At 45.7% G+C, this 20,752-nt stretch overlaps 1 protein-coding gene across 4 annotated transcripts in view; it reads left to right on the top strand.

The window, feature by feature from the left end:
* Positions 1 to 20,752, top strand: part of STEAP3 (STEAP3 metalloreductase) — a 176,443-nt gene that overhangs the window by 93,985 nt on the left and 61,706 nt on the right. For all 4 annotated transcript variants that reach the window (XM_069616603.1, XM_069616605.1, XM_069616604.1 and 1 more), the window contains one exon: positions 16,777 to 17,268. In XM_069616603.1, coding sequence (XP_069472704.1) covers positions 16,786 to 17,268 — 483 coding nt within the window. In that variant the 5' untranslated portion in view covers positions 16,777 to 16,785. The remainder of the gene's footprint in view (positions 1 to 16,776; positions 17,269 to 20,752) is intronic.

Raw genomic sequence — 20,752 nt, forward strand, 5'->3', positions numbered from 1 at the left:
ATGATTGCATGGAACATTTAGGCCAGGCCAGAGCTCTGGCAGATCATCCAGAGGGCTCCAGGTGTTCACCATCTGCTGTCTTTGTGAAGCTCTGGAGAGTTGTTGAATGTTACATTTCAGTGTGTCTTTTGTTATTAGAACTTGCTCTTTTTTGTCCATGGCGGTTTCTGTGGTCGCAGATTATAGTGATACTCGCATTAGAAACACAATTGGCTGCTCTGTGATGCAGGGAGCCTTCCATTGGCTAATTGCATATCAACTAAAGCAGTGCTTTCACAGCTGCAATCTTTGAATGGCGGGCATGCCCAACAATATTCCTTTTTAGTTGTGTGTTTGTGTCCGCTATAGGATTATTGTCTATTCTATGTGCGTTTTTTCCTTTTTTTGTGACCGCTTTAAGCTGCAGCATGTAACAATACATGTTTGTTAATTCATCTGTGTTATCTTCTCAAAACCGTATCGTTTAAGATTTGGGTTTTGTAAACGGGCTTGCAGTGCTTTTGATAAAACTTCTTGTCAGTTTATTGCACTGCAAAAGCTTTTCCAGAGCTGTCCAGATTATCCTACATAGCGCTATATCTGGAAAAAAAAATATCAGTTTGGGTTAAATTCAGCTCTCGCTACTGGACCCCTTTTAATCATCCACCCCACGTGATCATGTAACAAAGTTTTCAGGAAGAAAGCAGAAGGACCTCCTCTAAGCAACAAAGCTTCAGGTTTATGCAAATGAAACCTGGCTGAATTCTGGAGCATGTATGACGGATACGGGTCCGACATTAAACACAATTAAGGCTGTGGAGCAAGCTGGGGGCAGGGCAATCGGTTCGACATTATGAAGCGGTATCAATTAGAGGATTCAATGGCAATTTCAGAAGAACTAGCATTGCTGAGTGTCGGCATATTTTGTTCAGCGGTGGCTTTACAAAAACATCATACCGTCTATATTTATAAAATCACGTCTGCAGTCACTAAACAATTGACAAGTTCAAACCATAAAGAACTGTTGTCTTGGTAAAGAGCTTGGCTGCCCCTGCTTGTGATCCTCCCAGTCTGACGCCCTCCATGGTTTGGCCTACACTCTACTACATGTTCTCTCAGCAGTGACCCTGCTGGCCTGGGCTGACAAGAGTTGTAGGCAAAAACATTTGGAATGGGACTGGTTAGTTACCCCTAATCTATAGGAACCGTTGTGTCAATAAGCTGGTCTGTGATACGGCCAATACCTAGGAGCAGTACTTTCACGGACGGCATCTTGGAAAGGCAATAAAATACCTGAAGTATTGCCTGCTTGATACCACTCCTTATGCCTGCCTCGTGATCTTGCCCATGGTATACTGAGACCGCTTTTAACCCCAACACGGCCCGTTGAGCAGCGACACCCGCACTGAAAATGCCCCATAGCTTGGCTCGCAGAAATAAAACATGCTCAGTAGTTTTACATGAAGGAGCATCGTACAAACCCTTTTCTGAGACTCCCAGTTTCTTGACAGTGGGAGCTTTCAAGGGCAGATGCGTTAACATTGAACTTTCTCGATATGATCTGAGGGCTGATGATGCTAAAATTCAAAAGATAGTCCGTAAATCCCAATCTGTCTTTGTGAGCAGGATAAGCAACCAATGAGGAGTTGGTCAGAAGTCTTTTAACAAGGTAGATAGAAAGGCCCTTCTATTTTTGCTTAGGCATGCATCCATGTATCCATCCAACCATGCTCACCTACTCATCCCAAGAACCATATTCACCCACTGCTCTACCTATCCATAATCACCAACTCGTTTTATCAGTTCCTGTTGCTGAGGGATGAAACGGACCACTTGATGCCAGAAATATGTTCATCTTTCTGTTTATTTGTGAAAAAGGGAAACTGGGGATTGCATATTCACTGGACCCACAGGATGGGTTCTAAATGGAAACTTGGAATCAGGCTTGCTACAGGACTGTGCTTCGCGATACTTAATCTCTCCACTGCTCCTAGTCTGCTCTTTTGGCAGCAAACAGTCCACAATGTCATGCATTTCTTCCTTGGCTTTTATTGGGTATTTCTTGGTTGTCTTGGGCCTTCATTTCTGAGGTCTCTGGTCCGGTCGTCAAAGGTCTCACAGGACTTCTAATATACCTAGCACCACACCCCTGATGATATAGGCTATTTTGATGGGTGTGAGGCATCATACTCTTTACTGCAGTGGACCTCAGTGATTGGGCTTTCTCCCTTCCGAGTGTTTGGGAGCCTTAGCTGGTTGACGTTTCAGCTTTTTGGTAGCAATCTCTAAGGTCCCTCCACCACTGGATGACCTTTTTCAAGACCAAAATTCTATTGCTGTGCTCTCCTCTTTCACTGCTTTCTATCACTTCCAGCCACTAACCTGCCTTAATTTCCTCTGTTTTTTTACTTTTCCCACTTCTTTCCCTTCTAAAATGACCTCATCTCCATGGTATTCTCTTTTTCTCTCCTCTGCTGTTTTGCCTTCTTCCCTTCACTCATTTGCTGCTCTGCATTGCTCTATCGTGTAGCTCCTTTGTCCCTCCCTCCTTTCCTTCCTTCCCTTATTCTTTTTCACTAGCTCCACACTTCTCTTTCCTCTGTCTCCTCCTATGTGCCTTTGTAGAGGAGGTCCCAAGTACGGCCCGCACTCCAACCGTCGATTTTGCAGTAGCAGGAACGTTCACTCCGAAGTATGTGATGTATGATGAGCAAATAAACCAGCAGAGAGACGCAGTGGGGCTCTGTCCAGTACCTATCAGAAGAACAGCACCTATTGAAGTACCGACACCAAGGAAAACATGGACAGTAAAGTACCCATTGAGAAAACCATATCAACAAATGAAACGAAATGAAGATCGTCTGAGTACAGTCCCTGAAGAAGCCAAAAAGGTCTTAATGGAAGACCAATGGTGACGTCACAAGAACCCGAACTTGCTCACAGATAGAAGAGATGACGACCTGATAATGACGTAAAGAGACGAAACACCATGACACCATACACCATACACCATAGGTTCACAAGTGACATCGTGAACATAAGATGAAAGGACGATGTCCAGTGTAAGAAGCTTATGCCATGAGCATGACGAAGATATTCAACCAGTTTACACATGTACATATGCTTGGAACCACAAGATAGCTAAGGAAATTGTGCAGCTTGCTATGCTTAGTAGTAAGATAGATTGCGGCAAGCGCCACCTATACATATCCACCTCAGAAGAAGCATGTTATAGAAGTATACTTCTGCTATGCACAAGAAGCAGAATCAACCAAAGGTTACTAAAGGCCACACAAAGAGAGCTTCATGTTTAACAAATCAAGAATAAAAAGCAGAAACGAAACTCAGCAGAGGCAAATCTTGCCAAGAAAGCCAGTCGTTTCAGCTAAAATAGACGGACAATAGCTACAATTAATGAAGCAAGGAACAGAATATCCTGCTCAGAAAGGTCAAGATAAGAAACCGAAGGCAGGTGGTGGGCAAAACGAAAATCATATACACAAATTACATGGAGGAGAAGGCACTTTCAAAGTGTCTGAATCACGTGACCAGCCGAGCGAAAAGAAGTGAGACTTTAACACCTACGCAATGCAGTGGGCCAGGCGAAGATATCAGAACTTTTCCAGACAGGAGATGCAGTCTCGAGGCCAACCACAGTGAAATAATTAACACATGGGCACCAAAGTGATGATTGATTGTAACAATAATTGGAGGAAGGCCGGGGGAGCTGGTGGGCACCCTGCACCTAGCCGACCATTCTGCATGCTGCTAGGCAAAGTGGAAAAGTATGAGTGGGGTTGGGGCCAACCCAATTATAATGGACCAAGTAATCTAGGGTCCTAAAGTTAGTAGAACCAATGGGACGTCGTACTTTTAGTGACGTCTACAATAGCCATTTTGAAGGAAGGGCTTAGATGCCCCCACCTGACAGTGTTTACCCAATCCCCTTACTCCATTACCATATACAGATATAGTACCTATATTAAAGTTACATTCCTAGAACCAATAGAATTGCATGCCAACTTTTAAGCGTTAAATGTCAGCGATGACGAGTTTTCAGTATAAATGTTGTGGTTTTTATGAAGTTCGTTGAAGTTGTGAAGCGAGAAGGAAGATCACGCATCCACGGATATTCATGAAACTCCCAGTTTTTTGCACTTATCATTAAATAGACTACCTTTGCCAAACTGTTGATTTGTCATTATTGATTTGATTCTTGAGTATTAATCTGCATCCCCATCCATCTCACAGGTGCTGCTATTCCATCTTAAAGTGCTATTGGGCAAACCCCAGCTCTATGGGCCGGTTGGGGGTCCTGGTGCACACCTTCTTCTCCACCTCCTCCACTGTTATGTTCGTCCTCTACCCCACTCTACGCCCCCCCCTGCCCACTCTCGCCTCTCCTTCAGTATCTCTGCCCACCCTCTCTGTGGTTTTTCCTCCTCTTCTCCACGTTCTCTCCTACTCTGTGCCTTGATCTATGCTACCTCTGGATGGCACATCCACTCTGAACTACCAGTCTCGGACACTACACATCGGTTTGCACTTCATTTATAGTACAGCAGTGTGTGACCTACCCCATGTATTGCTTGACGGTTTTCCACTGGCTATGCGGTTGAAGAATGGCCCGTGATTGGGTATAGGCTGTGTAATCTATTGTTTCTCTAGGTGTCACATTGACTTGTAGACCACACGTGACCTGCAACTACTAAGCATGTATATGCTATCTTGGATTCACTCCGCGACCATGCATACCTCTGCAGCTGCCCACTAAGGACTCTCCCTTGTCCGTCCTGTGTCTCTGCCAGATATCGATGCAAGCTCTATTCGGGTACTCTCCGGCCGATGCGGGTCGGAGCATTCAGAGTCAAAAGTTGTTTCCCAGGAACGGAGCTCGCAAATCTCTACCTCGCTGGGAACCTTTGTTGTAGTTTTGACTTGCAGGTCTTGAGACTGAAACGAAACTGGTGATGGGCCTACAACATACTGGCTTCACTTCCCAACTGCTGGTAACTTGATCATTATGTTAACGTTTCCTAGGTCTTCCACGAGACTATGATGTTTTTGGGGGTCTGGCCAAACCACGAGCTACTTCATCTGGGCCCTGCATCAGGGAGCAAGTGGCGGTCACCAGCCCCCTCAGTCCTATAGCATCCTTCAAGTCACTGGCTCACCATCCATTCAACCTTTTGTATCCACTTAACCCTCCTTCCATGAAACCATACCCACCCGTTCATCCAGGTATAATCGCAATCCTAGTCACCCACTTATCCATCCATCCGTTACAGATATTCACCCCCTTGCACATCCCTATAAATATATTCCCGAAACAACGTATCCACCTATACAATATTTACCCATCCACCAATACAACCACGTTCACCCGCTTGTCCAGTCTACCCATTCATCCATTTATTAACCAATGCATCCAAATTCACCCACTCCTCCATCCAGCAGTACAGTCTTAGTCATGGATGACCCCCCCACACCCTTCTAGCATATACAAACACAAAAGCCAGACCTTCTGGCTTATCAGATGCTTGGAGGTTTGTGTTTGGCCCCTTGCCCCTTCATGGTTTTTGCCATAAAGGAAATATTGTTTCCCATCCTCTTTTAATGCACGATGGTGATCCCTCTTGATGTTAAGACACTTTTCAATACAAATATGAGTTAAGGATTGTTTACAATGAACCTTAAATGCCTACGTCTGATTAGGTTAGGTTACTTCACTATAATTTGTAGTAAGAGAAAAAGAAGTGGTAAATACCTTTTTAAAAACATGTATGGATGTTTATGTTGTTATCCTGGGTCTCTGCTTCAGGCCTCTCCCACATTTGTTGCACTTTAAATAGGGATTGGAGGCTGATGGCTATTGCTCTGCATTTTTGTTTGTGGTCTACTGCGCGTTACCTTCCAGGGTATCAGCAAGCGTGCACAATGCCTTCCATTGCCGCTACTCTTGCATCACTGAGTGGATCATAAACTGAATTCACATGGGATACCCACATGAGTGGGAGTTACCAGAAGACTCCATGTCACTGTATATGGGTGTCTCCTGTTTCAATTCAGTCCATTTTAGTCCATTGAAGTGACCCAAGACTACACCTCCCAGAATGAAATTGGCGTAGACGTGAAAGCCCAGGACTGAAGCATCCTTTGGCAGGGAGGTACCGGACCAACGTATAAATGAGCCCTCCCTTATGTCTGCATTAAAGTACATGATTGCGTCTTTAGAAATGTTCCCAGAGGCGTAACACAGAGGCAAGTTAAGACAAGTCCATCCAAATCTTGGAACGATAACTTGATCACCACCTTGTTGCTTCTGCAGAAAAGGAGGGAACTTCCTCCTGGCCACCCTACCGTATCTGAGCACAAAGAAAAATACGGAAGCTAATGACTGGATCAAAAAGGGGACCACAGGTTGAATTCAGCTGCAGATTGAAAACCAACTGCCATACCACAAAGCGAAGACACTCCATTCGGCAGAATGCAAAACCTTCCCATCCCCTTTCTGGAACAGTGGTAATTATGCCTGCACAATATGCCAAGCCCACGCCCCTCACAAGGGCACAAATGCCAACCAACACTCATCAACTAAGTGGTCACGCAGCTTCATGCCACCAGTGGAGTGTAGGTATGATGTTGGATGCCGGGAGAAAAATGATTTCCGTTTTCGAAGAGTTCTGCGTGAGGCTGTGGAAGTAGTCAGATTGTGATAAGACGGCGGGTAATTGTTTGCAAAATGACCAGGATGCAGCAAGGAAAAGATTTGAGTGTCATTAGCAAAGGGGTGGAAGCGAAAGCCAATGGGCAATATACGTTTACCTATGGGGTCAGAGGTATAGAAAGACTGGTGGGGTCAGAGGTATTGGGGCCCTGGCAAATTTGAATGGAGCGACTAGCAGCTGCCAATATTGATTTTTGTATGTGCTGGTTATGGTTGCCAATGCGTTCCAGGATTAATTGATCAGAGTGGAATATTTAGCCCTCAGTAGCTTCCAGGCAGCAGTCTCGGAGCCTCAGCAGGGCCCTCCTAAGAAGGGGCGATGGCCACTGGGATGATCGGACTGCCGACTGGATCATATGGTAGAAGCCTGCATTCGGAGCAGCCTGAGTGCCCTCTTCCCTGCTTCTCCTTAACCTCTTATGAGCCGTGTAGCGGGTGCTGAGAGTGTTTCATAAAAAAAAAAAAAAAACGTGCCTTTCGATGCGGCACGGCGTCGTTGTCTCCCAACTCCGTTTTATCTGTTCACGACGTGACATCAACATAGAAACCGGACTTGGAAACTACGACGCCGTGCAGCACCAAAAGCGGGTGCTACATTTATATATGTTTTATTATAAATAAAACTACACGGGTGCTAATGGCCATAATGACGATGAACGTGGGCCGTACCAGGTGGTAATGGCCAGGGGCCTGAGTGAATCAGTGGTTAGAAGCTGGCGTAACATGGTAACTATATTAATATTATGGGGGGCGTTATCCGAAAGGGACTGGAGATGGTGGGTAGCTATCATAAGAAATAACGGCATGGTGGATAGAATGGCATACAGTAGTTCAAGTTGAGTGGGTTAAACGGCCACTGCCGACATGCCAGTCTGAACTGCAAGTTCAAAACTCTGCTGGGGTAAATCATCCTTTCTTTCTAATGGGGTAAAGAAATAAATAATAAAGAATGATGGAATCGGGTAGTAAAAAAAACTTCTGTTACAGCGCTTGGAAGCTGAAGGTCTCCAACTTGAAGCGTTGTAGTGAAAAATATCTATTCTGGCTGGATACAGGAAAACATAGGCTGCTGTAACGGGGAAACGTGGATTGGCTTTCACAAATGATGGTTCACAGAAGTGTGAAACTATTTGATTGTAGATGAGAAGCTTTGGGTCTTGCGCATACAGCCTGCCTGTACTTTATACAAAAAAACCTGCTCCCTAGCTTTACCCTTGCAATGACTGCACTGTCGCCCAGCAGCCACTGCAAGAACACCAAAACGCATGTTAAACAAGGAAGGCTGTCAAAAGGGGGAATTGTGGTGGAAATGTGCTAGTAGAGTCCACAGTAAGTGTGTGCGGGTTCGAATCCTGGGGAGTGCGCTGGAGCACACTATTCTCGGACGGGGGCGAGCAGCGTCACCAATCCCAAAAGGTCCACCCACAAAGACCTTGAACTAATGAAGCTGTAGTTGGAGTGGGTTTAGGTGAGTCGCGCTCTGCCCGCTTGTACGGAGGTAAACGGTCTATTAGTGTGACATGAATTCAATCCCGTCAGGTAAGTGCAGAAAGTAGTTTAATTCTCATGTGGTCAGTGTCACGTGTTTCGACCCGAGTCGTTCTCAAGCCTGACCTGATGTGCATGGAGCCACGGACGAAGTAAAATAAACGAGTTTTCGGAAATGCATGTACATGGCACACAGACATTGCTGTGTCCCATATACTGTTGGGATAGATCCATGTGCAGGCTAAGAGAAGAAATCGGCACATTGATACATATGGTGCATATGTTTGTTCCAGAACAAAAAGAAAAATGTTTGTTTAAAAAAAAAAAAATTATTATGAAACTTAAGTTACATACATAAGTTCAAGTCACAGATGGAGGGTGAAGCAGAAGCAAGAAACACAAACAGAAACCACATGGTCACAAGCAAGAAATGATCATGTTGTTTGTACGAAATGTATAGACTCGAACTTCACATTGGTTACCAACGTCAACAAAGTGTGATGCGCCTCATTGGCAACGTGCCACTATGACACTCCGTAATGTGCCCGATATCTTGCAGATGAAGCAGGCAATATCTCATCCCAGGGGTGATGGGGATAAGGGATTGGTTACACCATATTTAGATCGTAATAGATGTATTCCTTAAGGTGGTTGCATCTGATAAGCCAAAACACAATTGCCCGTCACCATGCAAAAGCAGGCTACCGGTTTTATCAATGCTTTTTTCTAATGGGTCTTCGGAGAGCCGCTAGTTCTTACTAGAAGCGCATGTTCTTCATGTCCGTAGAGCTGGTTATTTGATGGCGAGTGGCCCTAGTTCTTGGAAACTGTGATCTGACTTTAGGCTGCTGCCGGATCTTTTCATCCAGTCCATTGCCCCTTCCGAGGGGCACGTTGTGCATGCGTTGTTGGAATTACGGCGGTGACTTGAGGGCAAATTGTGCTTATGCCGCGGGCAGGGCAGCAGGTGTGGCAGTGGATGCTCATGTGTTGTTGATTACCTGTTGCTTTCTGCCCGTGCCACATATTGGAGGAAGTCCATGCGTACAAAGGAAAGAGTGGGCAGAAGTTGAATTACCACAGTAGTCTATTTATGTTAATTTATAAAGCGCTCAGACATATGGCCATGTATGCTGCCGGAGGGGAAATTGAACAGAAAGCCTAGTCCCCAAACTTTACAAGACAGATGCTTCCAGAACATGTGATTTTGAAGGCGTTTCTGAATTTTCCTGAATGGATTCAGACTTGAGGGCGATGGAAGTTTGTTCTGAATTTTGATGCCTGGCACAGAGAAGTTGAGAGTTGAGGGTAAATCTGGGGCAGGTATTGGAGGGTGGCTGCCCAAGAAGGTCAAGTAGTGCTGTGGGACTTTAGTCTATTTGCAAGATATATAAGGGCGTTTCAATAGAAACATGTGGGCATTTAAATGCGGTTCTAGCTGAAACCAGCAGCGTGTCAAGATCTCCTAAGGCATGATCGGGAAAGGTCATGCCCACTCTGGCTGTGTTCTGCAAAATCTTTAGCAGATGACTGTGATTTAGGTAGTCTAGAGTATAATGAATTACAGTAGTCCTATTAGTATTTACGAATTGGCAAGTGGTCATAAGGGGAAGGTAAGGTTGAATCGGTTTCCTGAGTCTCAAATAGGAGGTATGGCTCCTAGTTTGAGTGATTTGAGAAAAGTCAAGTAGAGAGTTAAACAAAATGCCTAACGACTTGACTTTATTTAATGTTTACTTGATGTATTTACTGATGTAGTGTCACAGTCTAATTTGGAAGAATATTGAGTATTCAGAACATGGGAGTAGCTCGGAGATGTACAATCATCCCGTCAATTTTCGTAGTATTAAGACTGAACCAATTGTTCTGCATCCAAGACTTAATACGGGGAAGGGTCAGCCAAAATGCTATTGCCTGATAGCAGAAAGCCTGTGTATTGAAAAATAGGTTGGTTTCATCAGCGTTACGATGAAATTTAACATCCAGTATCTTAAATAAGTCTTGGAAAGGCTTAACGTAGATGTTGAACAATAGCCGAGACCAAGCATGGCCCTGAGGAACACCATATTTAGAATCCAAAGTCTGTGGCAAGATCATGCAAGGTAATGCGTAACCTGAGGTCCATAAATTCATTTTGTATAGCGCCTTTCCCCATAATTATGGTCCCAACAAAAGCTGTTGCTTCAACGCCCTCAGAGGGACTGGAGTCCACATTTGGGAGAATTGGGAGGTGCTATTATGAGTGTATGCATTCCAGCCATTACAGTTGCGAGGGTGGCCAAGACCCTACTACTCGCTCATGTCTGAATGGCATGTGGATGGGCGCTGCAGAGGTAAACTATGAACTAAACGGGTGGATTTTGTTTAAGGAGATTGAGAATTATGTGGAACGCTGGAGTTTGAATTTTTGCCTTTTAAGGTAGCTTCATTCTTATGGCAGAGGTGTTGTGCAAAAGTGTTTGCATTATGTGTGTGGAATGAGCCTGTGCTGGCTGCTAAATTACGAAGGTGCCGGGTACGAGGGGAGAAAATGGGTTAGCTGTACAAGCAGCAATGTTTACATCAAGGATCCGTCTATGTGCGAAGAGCAGTGCTGCGTATCCCCAAGATTCAAAAAGGAGAGGAGGGCCTAAAATGCATAGAAAGACATAATGTGAGCAACATTAGGAAAACGTGATGAAAGAGGCAAACCACCGTAGAAGCAATCCACGTTCATCTCTATGGGATCTGGTGATCCAATGTGTACAATTCTGCAGACAAATCAAGCATTTTTTACTAAAGATGATTGATTGTTATCCAGATTAGAGTAAGTCTTCTCTGACATCAAGAGCAGTCATTGTACCATGGAATTGGCAAAAGCCTGACTGACCAGTACCAAGCAATGCACAAGACTAACACATTTTCTGAAATTGCATAACTACCATCTTTTCAAGGACCTTCATAAGGAACAGACAATCTGCTATGCGATGATAGTTGCCAGCTACCTCAGGGTCCAGCAAGGATTTTGTTTATGAGAGGGGTAATCCAAGATGATCACGATTTGTTATTTATAAAGTGCTTTTGACAAAATGTTGTACATAGAATATTTTCCATGCAAGGATTACCCAACCAAAGTTGGAACTCCTTTATCGACCTGGGAAGGATGAAAGGCTGAGTTGGACTTGCCAGGATTTGAACCTGCGACCTGCAGATGATGCACATATACAGCAGCGAGCGCTCAACAAGCAAAGCTATCTTGCTGGCTTTCGCATGGAAGGGGTCGAATCGTAAAAAAAGAAAAATGGATTTTAATTACGAGGTTAGGGGGAACATTTTCAATTGAATCACACACCAGGCCTGAATTTCCTGGACAGGAGGTTGGACATAGACATGAGCACATCACATACTTTATCTGGAGTAGCTTTAGCATACTGGAAAATAGAAGACAGAAACTTTTTCCAAGATGAGCCAGAATCAAGTGACACATAGTGCGAGCCTATTGAGTAACCTATTTGATCAATTTTGAAATTGGAGAATCTCTTGCAGCCAAACTAAGACTTGCTTTGATGGTTTTGGTAGAGTTTTTTTTTTTCCAGGAGACGTAGAGTTTGGAAGTTTGATTTCTGGGAATTTGCAGCTCTTTTGATTTTTAGAAGAATAGAACACTTTCTTGGCTAACCCAATTTCAGATTTCTGGTTCTTTCTGTCTAGTCATGGCTAGCAGACTACTCATTTGTCTGCACTCTAAGCCAAAGTGTCCTAACTAGTTCTGGCATGAACCAGGGTTGTTTCTTTTGCATTGGTGTTGTCTTTCACACTTCTAAGAGGGGCAAGCCAATTCATGGTCTCAGAAAGAAATGTAATTCCATGTTTCTACTTGGTGCCGAGTGCAGTCAGCTGTTCAGCTGGGAGCAGCCTGTGCCGTGATTCGGGAGTAGGGGCTGGAGCTTAATCATTGTGCTGTGATTGACACGTTGAGTTTACAAAAACTCAAATGCTGCGCATGCCAAGTGCTGAGGAAGTGTGGCAAGTGCTGCGGGCGCTGCGAGCGCAGTCAGCAAGCGCAGGAGAATGGACAAAGAGTACGGCAATACGGTGCCAGTATTATTGCTTTGTAATTGATCATGGCTACTCACAAATAACTAAAGTTAACCTCCTGCCCCAAGAGACTGCTCCGATTGAGACTCCAGGGGCCTCATTACGACCCAGGCGGTAAGGGGTTAACGGCGCCGTTAAACTCTTACCGCCTAATTACGAGGTCCCTTTGCGGGTCCCGACCTTAATGGCTGATTTTACCAGCCGTTAAGGAAGGATCCCGCAAAAGGACTTTCGAGGTAATTACGGTACCGCAATTTGCGGTACCGTAACTACCGCCTTCCCCATTCCCATTGAGCCCTATGGGGGCAAAAATGGGAATGGGGAAGGGCCAATGGTGAATGGGGAATTACTGCCCCGCCAACCTTGGAATGGGGTGGTAATTCCGCCATTCACCATGGCGGAGTTGGTAAAATACCAGCGTCAAACGCCAGGGCCGTAATGAGGCCCCAGGTTCTATTTTAATTGAGCAGACTCTGCCTGTTTGCAGTTCATTTCGCTTTTCGGATGAAATGAAATGTGGAGGGTCTGGCCACTGGGGAAGTCCCCTCTAACTCAACCACTGTAACTATAACGGCCACTAGGGAAGTCCCCTCTAACTCAACCACTGTAACTATAACGGCCACTGGGGAAGTCCCCTCTAACTCAACCAGCATAACTATAACGGCCACTAGGGAAGTCCTCTCTAATTAAACCAGTGTAACTATAACGGCCACTGGGGAAGTCCCCTCTAACTCAACCACTGTAACTATAACGGCCACTAGGGAAGTCCCCTCTAACTCAACCACTGTAACTATAACGGCCACTGGGGAAGTCCCCTCTAACTCAACCAGCATAACTATAACGGCCACTAGGGAAGTCCTCTCTAATTAAACCAGTGTAACTATAACGGCCACTGGGGATGTCCCCTCTAACTCAACCAGTGTAACTATAACGGCCACTGGGGAAGTCCCCTCTAACTCAACCAGTGTAACTATAACGGCCACTGGGGAAGTCGCCTCTAACTCAACCAGTGTAACTATAACGGCCACTGGGGAAGTCGCCTCTAACTCAACCAGTGTAACTATAACGGCCACTGGGGAAGTCGCCTCTAACTCAACCAGTGTAACTATAACGGACACTGGGGAAGTCCCCTCTAACTCAACCAGTGTAACTATAACGGCCACTGGGGAAGTCGCCTCTAACTCAACCAGTGTAACTATAACGGCCACTGGGGAAGTCCCCTCTAACTCAACCAGTGTAACTATAACGGCCACTAGGGAAGTACCATCTAACTCGACCACGATGATTGCGTCTAGAAAGCGTCTTGCATCTTCACCCATCATGGGCGATTCATGCAGCCAAATGTGTGAAAACCTGAGCAGGCATGACAACACATATAGCCCAGGTTGAGGAGCTAAATGGGCCGGGCATGTATTATCACAGACGCGAGCAGTATTAAACTTGCAGCCACCGAATCGGAAAGGATCAACCACCCCGGTTCCTCGTTTTGAAGGTACCAGTAATTAATTAATTAATTAATTAGACTGTCCTGTATCATTCTCCTCTTCATACCTTGGGCCCGTCTTCAGTTTCTGCTTTGCATTTGGTGTTGCAATCTATATTACGGCTCTACAATAACATCAATGAAGCAGTGCAGCAAAACAGCGCTTTGGAGACATTAATGCCAAAAAGGTACTGACTACCTTAATTCTGAAAGAGACTTGGGACGGGGTGGGGGGATGGCGGGTGGGTACATCCATGCAAGATCTGGATCTTTGTGGCCAAGAGTCCAGTCTGGTCCCGGTTGACCCTGAAAGCTCCTTTACAGGTCTTGGTCCGTCACCTTTATTGGGCGAAAGTTAAGCATGACTCCTGTCATTTTAGTTTCACCTGAGGCACAACTAACCAGGGAAGCAGTAATGGTTGACCAGGATGACGGCATTGTGGAGCTGGGTTGTAGGAGTTTTGGCCCTGAATGAGTAAAAAGCCAAATCTCCCACAAGCTGTGTCCTTCCCCCACGTCCCATCTCCCTCCTACCGATAGTCCACTGCAATAGTTTCAGCTTGTAGGCAACGCTAAAGCACCACTTAACAGCCAAAACTAAAAATCGTGTCTTCCAACTCCCTCGTATATCGCCTGGGTGCAAGCCCTGTAAGGAAGGTATAATGACTAACATCTAACATTACCAGTAGCATGGGGCATGATCAGTAACGTTTCCTGCTTGCTGCACGTGCACATTTGTGTCTTATTAGTTTGGATGTGCTATAGGAGGGCTTGTGTAACAAACGCTGGGCCAATCAATGATGGCACACGCATCAGAACTCCGGATTGGCCCAGCGTTTGTTACACAAGCCCTCCTATAGCACATCCAAACTAATAAGACACAAATGTGCACGTGCAGCAAGCAGGAAACGTTACTGATCATGCCCCATGCTACTGGTAGCATGAATGATTGCACTGGTGGGTCCTCGATTTCCTCATTGATGCTCAGGAAGGCGCTCCTGTGCCACCTCCACCCGGTCATTCTTGCAAGCACAGTCCTTTATTGACCTGCATGCATGCAATGCCAGAGCAGCACGAGCCTGTATGAAAGACCCGTCACTCAAAACATGTCAGTTATGGCAACATTGGGCACGTTACACAGACCTTGCATAGTCTGCACATTCCTACACTCGAATCGCTGAACTACTGCGCACACCTTGAAACGGGATGCCATTAAACAAACCACGCATTCACGTTTTGTTACTTAAGCTATTTTTGATGTATTAAGTGCATGATTAATGCACACGTGTATACTTTTGTAGTCCATCCAACAAGGCCTGGGGCTTGCACCCGTGTATAATTGAATCGGCTTTGCAGAAGTGTGTGCACCCCGTACTATTTATTTTATTTGCTGTTTTTGTGAAGCGCACATGCCGTCTGACCACTCCTTCCAGGCGCTTTCATGTGGGTGCTACATTGACGAGGTGGTTGCACAGCAGTTGGTTTTGTGCAGAGGCTCTCAAATGTCAAAATGATCAGAAAGATGTGAACCTTGTCTTAGTCCACTCCTTTCTACACCACCCCCACTGCATTCACCCCACACCTCTACACCACCGCACCCCAAACTAAACATGCAACCCAGCACTCCACCACCACTCCATATACATTCCTCTACCCCTCACTGCTCCACACCACTCTTTACTATACTGCTTCACCCTACACCAGCACATAAAACCACATCCCGTCACCCTAGCCCGTATCGCACCAGTCCAATCCATATTGCACCATTTCACCCCACCACAACCTACCCATAACTCCTCAAAGTTCCGCAGACCCTTACACAACACCCCAGCCAACCCCAATCTACACTCCACCTCACACCATACCTTATATCTCCCCTCACCACCCCCAGCCACCACTATCCCACACCACCCGTCGCAAATGGTATCACTCCACAACACCCCATTCCACTCTAAACCCCTTCAACCCACGCCACTCAAGAGTAGTCCACATCTCCCCACTCCATACAACTCTATTCCACCCACTCAACTCCCATCATTCTACTCCACCCCATACAATTTAACCACTCCATCTCACAGCACCCCTACAGCACTCTACACCATTCTACAGCACCCCACATAACTCCATCCACAACATTCCACCTACCATGCCTCATTACTCCATCCCACCCGACCCCACACTCTCCCTCCCCACTCGACCCCCTAACACTGCACACCCATCCATCCCATCCAATTCCACTATATTCCACCCCAACTCCACATCAATCCAAATTGCCCCATCCCACACTGCTCCCCTCACCACTAAACCCCATTCCACTCTTCATTCCACTTGACCCCATACCTCAATCTACTGTACACCACTCCCGAATATTCCGAATCACACCACTCTACACCACACCACCCCACCCCAATCTACCCCCAGCCCACACAAATTCACTCCACTCCATCCCATTCTATGCCACTCTCCACCATCAACCCACACCACTCCCAGACCACCCACCGTGCACCACTGCCACTCCAAACCTTGCTCGACCACCACTCAATCTCACCTCTGCCCCCACACACCCTAGCCCCCTTCACCCTCTCAAACTTGCTACGTCTTCCTTTCACCCGAATTCACCCTTCAACCCACCATGTTACCTTAAAAGTAGCAAGCATGTCTGCAAGTTAGTGTTTGCTGACACAAAACTTAGTTCTACACCTAAAGGCCTATGTACAGCACAGTGAAGAGAGGTCTATCCACAATGTGTGTTGCCAATGTTATTGGTCACAAACACTAACTTTCAGGTATGTATGGAATTGCAGGTAGAGCTCAAGCATTTAGTCTGCTTACACATAAATGTAAAATACAGGAAACCACTGCAAACGCCAAAACGACTGGGTTGCCAATGCTTGCTTGGATAAGCAATGCTGTGCTGAATAGTCAAGGCGACAACCCTGAGTTGGATTAGTTTTGCTTGCAGATTTCATTACTGCTTCTCATAACTTCTTTGCTAATGCAGGTTGTGTGTTTTTTCTTGCAGCTCGACAGCATGTTGGAAGGAGACATGGCAAAGCCACTCTTAAGCAGCAAGAATGATAAAAGCGACCAGTCGCTCGCAGGCTCCTTTGGTACGTCGGTCGGAATCCTCGGAAGTGGAGACTTTGCGCGCTCTCTCGCCACGCGCCTCGTGTGCGCGGGGTTTCAGGTGGTCGTGGGCAGTCGCAACCCAAAGCGCAACGCCAGCTTATTCCCGGAGTCGGCGGAAGTGACTTCTCAGGAGGAGGCTGTCAAGAAGGTGGATGTTGTGTTTGTGGCGCTATTCAAGGAGCATTATTCCACGCTGTGCAATTTGACTGGCGCCCTTGCAGGCAAAATTCTGGTGGATGTGAGCAATGGTACGGAAATGAACCACCGCGACAGGTCGAATGCGGAGTACTTGGCTTCTCTGTTCCCAGAAAGTACTGTGGTGAAGGGCTTTAATGTGATATCCGCCTGGGCTCTGCAGTCTGGACCCAAGGATGGCAACAAGCAGGTAGGATTTCCATCCGGAAAAGACCGGATAAAATGTCCTCTCGCCACGAGTGGATGCCTCCTCGTGCGCCTCAGGGTGGCCTGTCATCTCATTAGTAGGCAGCATATGAAGTATAAGCTCGCAAGCGTGGAGCATCATGGTCCTGTTTTGTGACGTTGATTTATACCGCGCACCACTGCCGTTGTCATAGTCTCCGGGCGCTCATGTGGCTCGGCACGGAAAAGTGGGTAGGGTTGGTTAATGAGGGAGAGAGGGCTAGGATAGATGGTTGCGCTCATCTGTTGATGTGTGCCGAGTAGGAGCAGCTGGCTGTGTGGGTGCGCTTTCTGGGTGTGCTTTGTTTTGTGCACTGGGCTTGTTCTGTCCGGCAGGGTGGGCTCCAGTGTGCTGAACTAAGAGCAGCTGGCTGTGCGGGTGAGCTTTCTGGGTGTGCTTTGTTTTGTGCGCTGGGCTTGTTCTGTCCGGAATGGTGGGCTCCAGTGTGCTGAACTAAGAGCAGCTGGCTGTGCGGGTGAGCTTTCTGGGTGTGCTTTGTTTTGTGCACTGGGCTTGTCCTGTCCAGAAGGTTGTGGCCCAGTGTGCTGAACTAGGAGCAGCTGGCTGTGCGGGTGAGCTTTCTGGGTGTGCTTCGTTTTGTGCACTCACCTTGGCCTGTCTGGAAGGGTGGCGTCCAGTGTTTGATTTGTTTGTTGTCTGAGGTGGTTGGGTTGGTAGCTTGGTAAGAGTGATGTGCAGTTTGCATGTTGGTGTATCTTCTGGTCCAACCACGACACCTGTTTCTTAGCCTGTAAATTCTCTGTGTTGAGTGGGATATTAAAAAGGATAAACCAGCTCAATCTGAACCTTTTTGTTTTGTTGCATATACCTCTAGCCTTATAAGGCTCTGTATACAATCCTCACATCATAAAACAGTAAAAGGAACACTTCAAAGCTCCCCATTAACAACAAAGAAGATGCAGTAACACATCATTCCTGTAAAATGTGCATAATTTCAGTACAACATTTACCCATATAATAAATGCAATTAATATCATTACCCTCCATTCACACATTCCATAAAACCTCTGGTCGATTACACATTCTGTGTTCACCATATGCTTTCCCATAGTGAGCCCTTAAGTTATCCAGAGGGGTACAATTTAACAGCAGGTGTTCTGTCTAAAACCTCCTCACCACCTAACCTACATAACCTCTCCCCATGTGGAATCGCATATCCGCCCCCTAAAGTTCGAGTGAAATAGCAAAACTAAATGTAATCTTCAGATAATGCGACACCATGTAACTCTACGAATAAGTATCCACATATTGCAGTCATTTAACTCGTCTCATCAAGTACTGGATAAAGCCACCTCTATTAACCGTAGCAGCCAATTTGACTATTGTACTTTGTGAAAGGCTTTTTTTAAGGGGCTTTTTTAAGGGTACCCGCCTTATCTAACAGAGAACTTGGTTTAACACGTTGGCACCAAATCAAATAAGTTGAATACAGCTCCCCTCCTAAGTAGCCAGTTTTCTCACTATCCACCTTTCTAAAGAAAAGATGCAAAAACCTGTCCAGTAATGATATTGGAATCCATCTGTGCGAGTTTAGCATAACACAATTCTTTTAAATATCGCGATACTTGATGAGCCCGTCAAGTCAATTTCAAGCCGAATAGATCCCAATGGCACAGACTTTGGGAGTCGCAACAGGCTTTTTAAAATCTTCCCTTCCACCAAGTCCAAATTCCTATGCTGTTTACTTGCCCATACCTCCGCTTCATTTAGCAAGCCTGAAAACATATTTGTACGATCGATAAAGTAATAGAACAGTGCTAATGGAAAAGCCCCCCTGGGCTCCAATAAATTTGCCAATGGCTGGTGCCTGCAGCATAGTCTTCTCTTTAATATGATCCCAACGCTTAACCCATTTCAATTTCTCGTCAACAAGTACCGCCACGTTTGCGTTTGTGGATATCTGCTCAATAGGTATATCGTTTAGTTACAACACTAGTTTAGTTTGAGGGTTTTTACAACCATCCACAAATGCCATGGCTTTGTTCTATATTAATGGCATTTAATGACTGCATGTCCTGATCTGCTAAGTACAAGGAGAAAGTATTTTCATCATTTATTTTCTGAATATTGCTTTGTAACACCTGAGCTAATGTGGAATGTTCTTTTGAACTGTCAATGTACACCGATGAAGCTGGCTATTGTGAACTATTTGGAATCGCTCAAACTTACCGGATTGGTAATGGGTAACATATAGAAAGCAATCTCACAGGAGTTATGTGAACGTTGCAATATGTCGCCCGTGATGAGAATTATATTGGGCAGTGAGCTCTGAAATTATGCTCAAATATTACTGCTATACTTGAGCAACTTGCTGTCTTCCATTCCCTGGATTTACAAGGAGCTGTCCATTGGCATGACTCGGAGGTATGCACAAACGTGTTAGGTTTTCACAACTTTTCTATGATGCACAATTTGTACTATTCATTTATGGTCTATGAGGGACAAGGTCGCAAATGATGACGTTTTAGGAAATGTATGCGGAACAACATTTACATTTCTTATTTTTTTTTTCATCAACTTTTACCACGCCTTCCTTTTACTGTCATATCATCTGCGTATCCCGGCCACCCCACTTTCAGGCCAATTCATATTTTATTTTACGAGCGGCAAGGGTCTCTACTACTCTTTCTAAATTGGCCAAATGCAGGTTAAACCGGGTCGGAGCCAATATGAGTCGCTGTTTACCCCTCTCTTAGTTGGGATCCAGTCAGTCACCTGGCCCCACCCATCGAGACTTACTCTCACCCTGGCATGCGTATATAGCTGCAACATCATAGATAATAGACGTTGGGAATATTCCAATGTACCAATTTCTTTCCACAGCTGATTTCTAATAATGGTGTCAAATGCTGCAGAAAAATCGATAAAAGCACAGTAAACTGTTAACTTCCTTCTGCTTGGACCATGTACTTTCCACTGGTTTTGTACGATCGGACTGAAAAAAAAGTTCTGACCGTACAAAACGACCGAAAAATGCTGCCACCAAAAGTTCGAACCTTTGGTGGTAGCAAAAAGACTGCGAGGGTGTCCCCCGCAACACCCCACTCACTATACTGTGTGGCATAGTGAGTGGGGTGATGCAGGGGACCCCCCCCCCGCAGCACACCTGCAAAAAAAATAAAGAAATAAAAACGGGGGCTGCAGGGGTGCCCCCCGCAACACCCGTCTTACTATACTTTACAGTATAGTGAGCGGGGGTTGCGGGGGAAACCCCTGCATCCCCCATAGTAGGTAAGTGTGTTTGCATGAGAAAGGTGCAAACATTTGGTAGTTCGCACCTTTCTCATGAGAACATTCCGGCTGCGGCAAAATCAGCCGTGGTCGGATCACTTAGAATCTTTCCACCGGGGTTGTCACGGTAATTAGATTATGAACTGTACTTGTATGTTTTCGAAATCCTGTTTGACAAGCAGGTAAGATGTTATAT

This window comes from Ambystoma mexicanum, chromosome 9 (genome assembly GCF_040938575.1).
Source record: "Ambystoma mexicanum isolate Mex_15411 chromosome 9, UKY_AmexF1_1, whole genome shotgun sequence".
Taxonomy (NCBI): Eukaryota; Metazoa; Chordata; class Amphibia; order Caudata; family Ambystomatidae; genus Ambystoma; species Ambystoma mexicanum.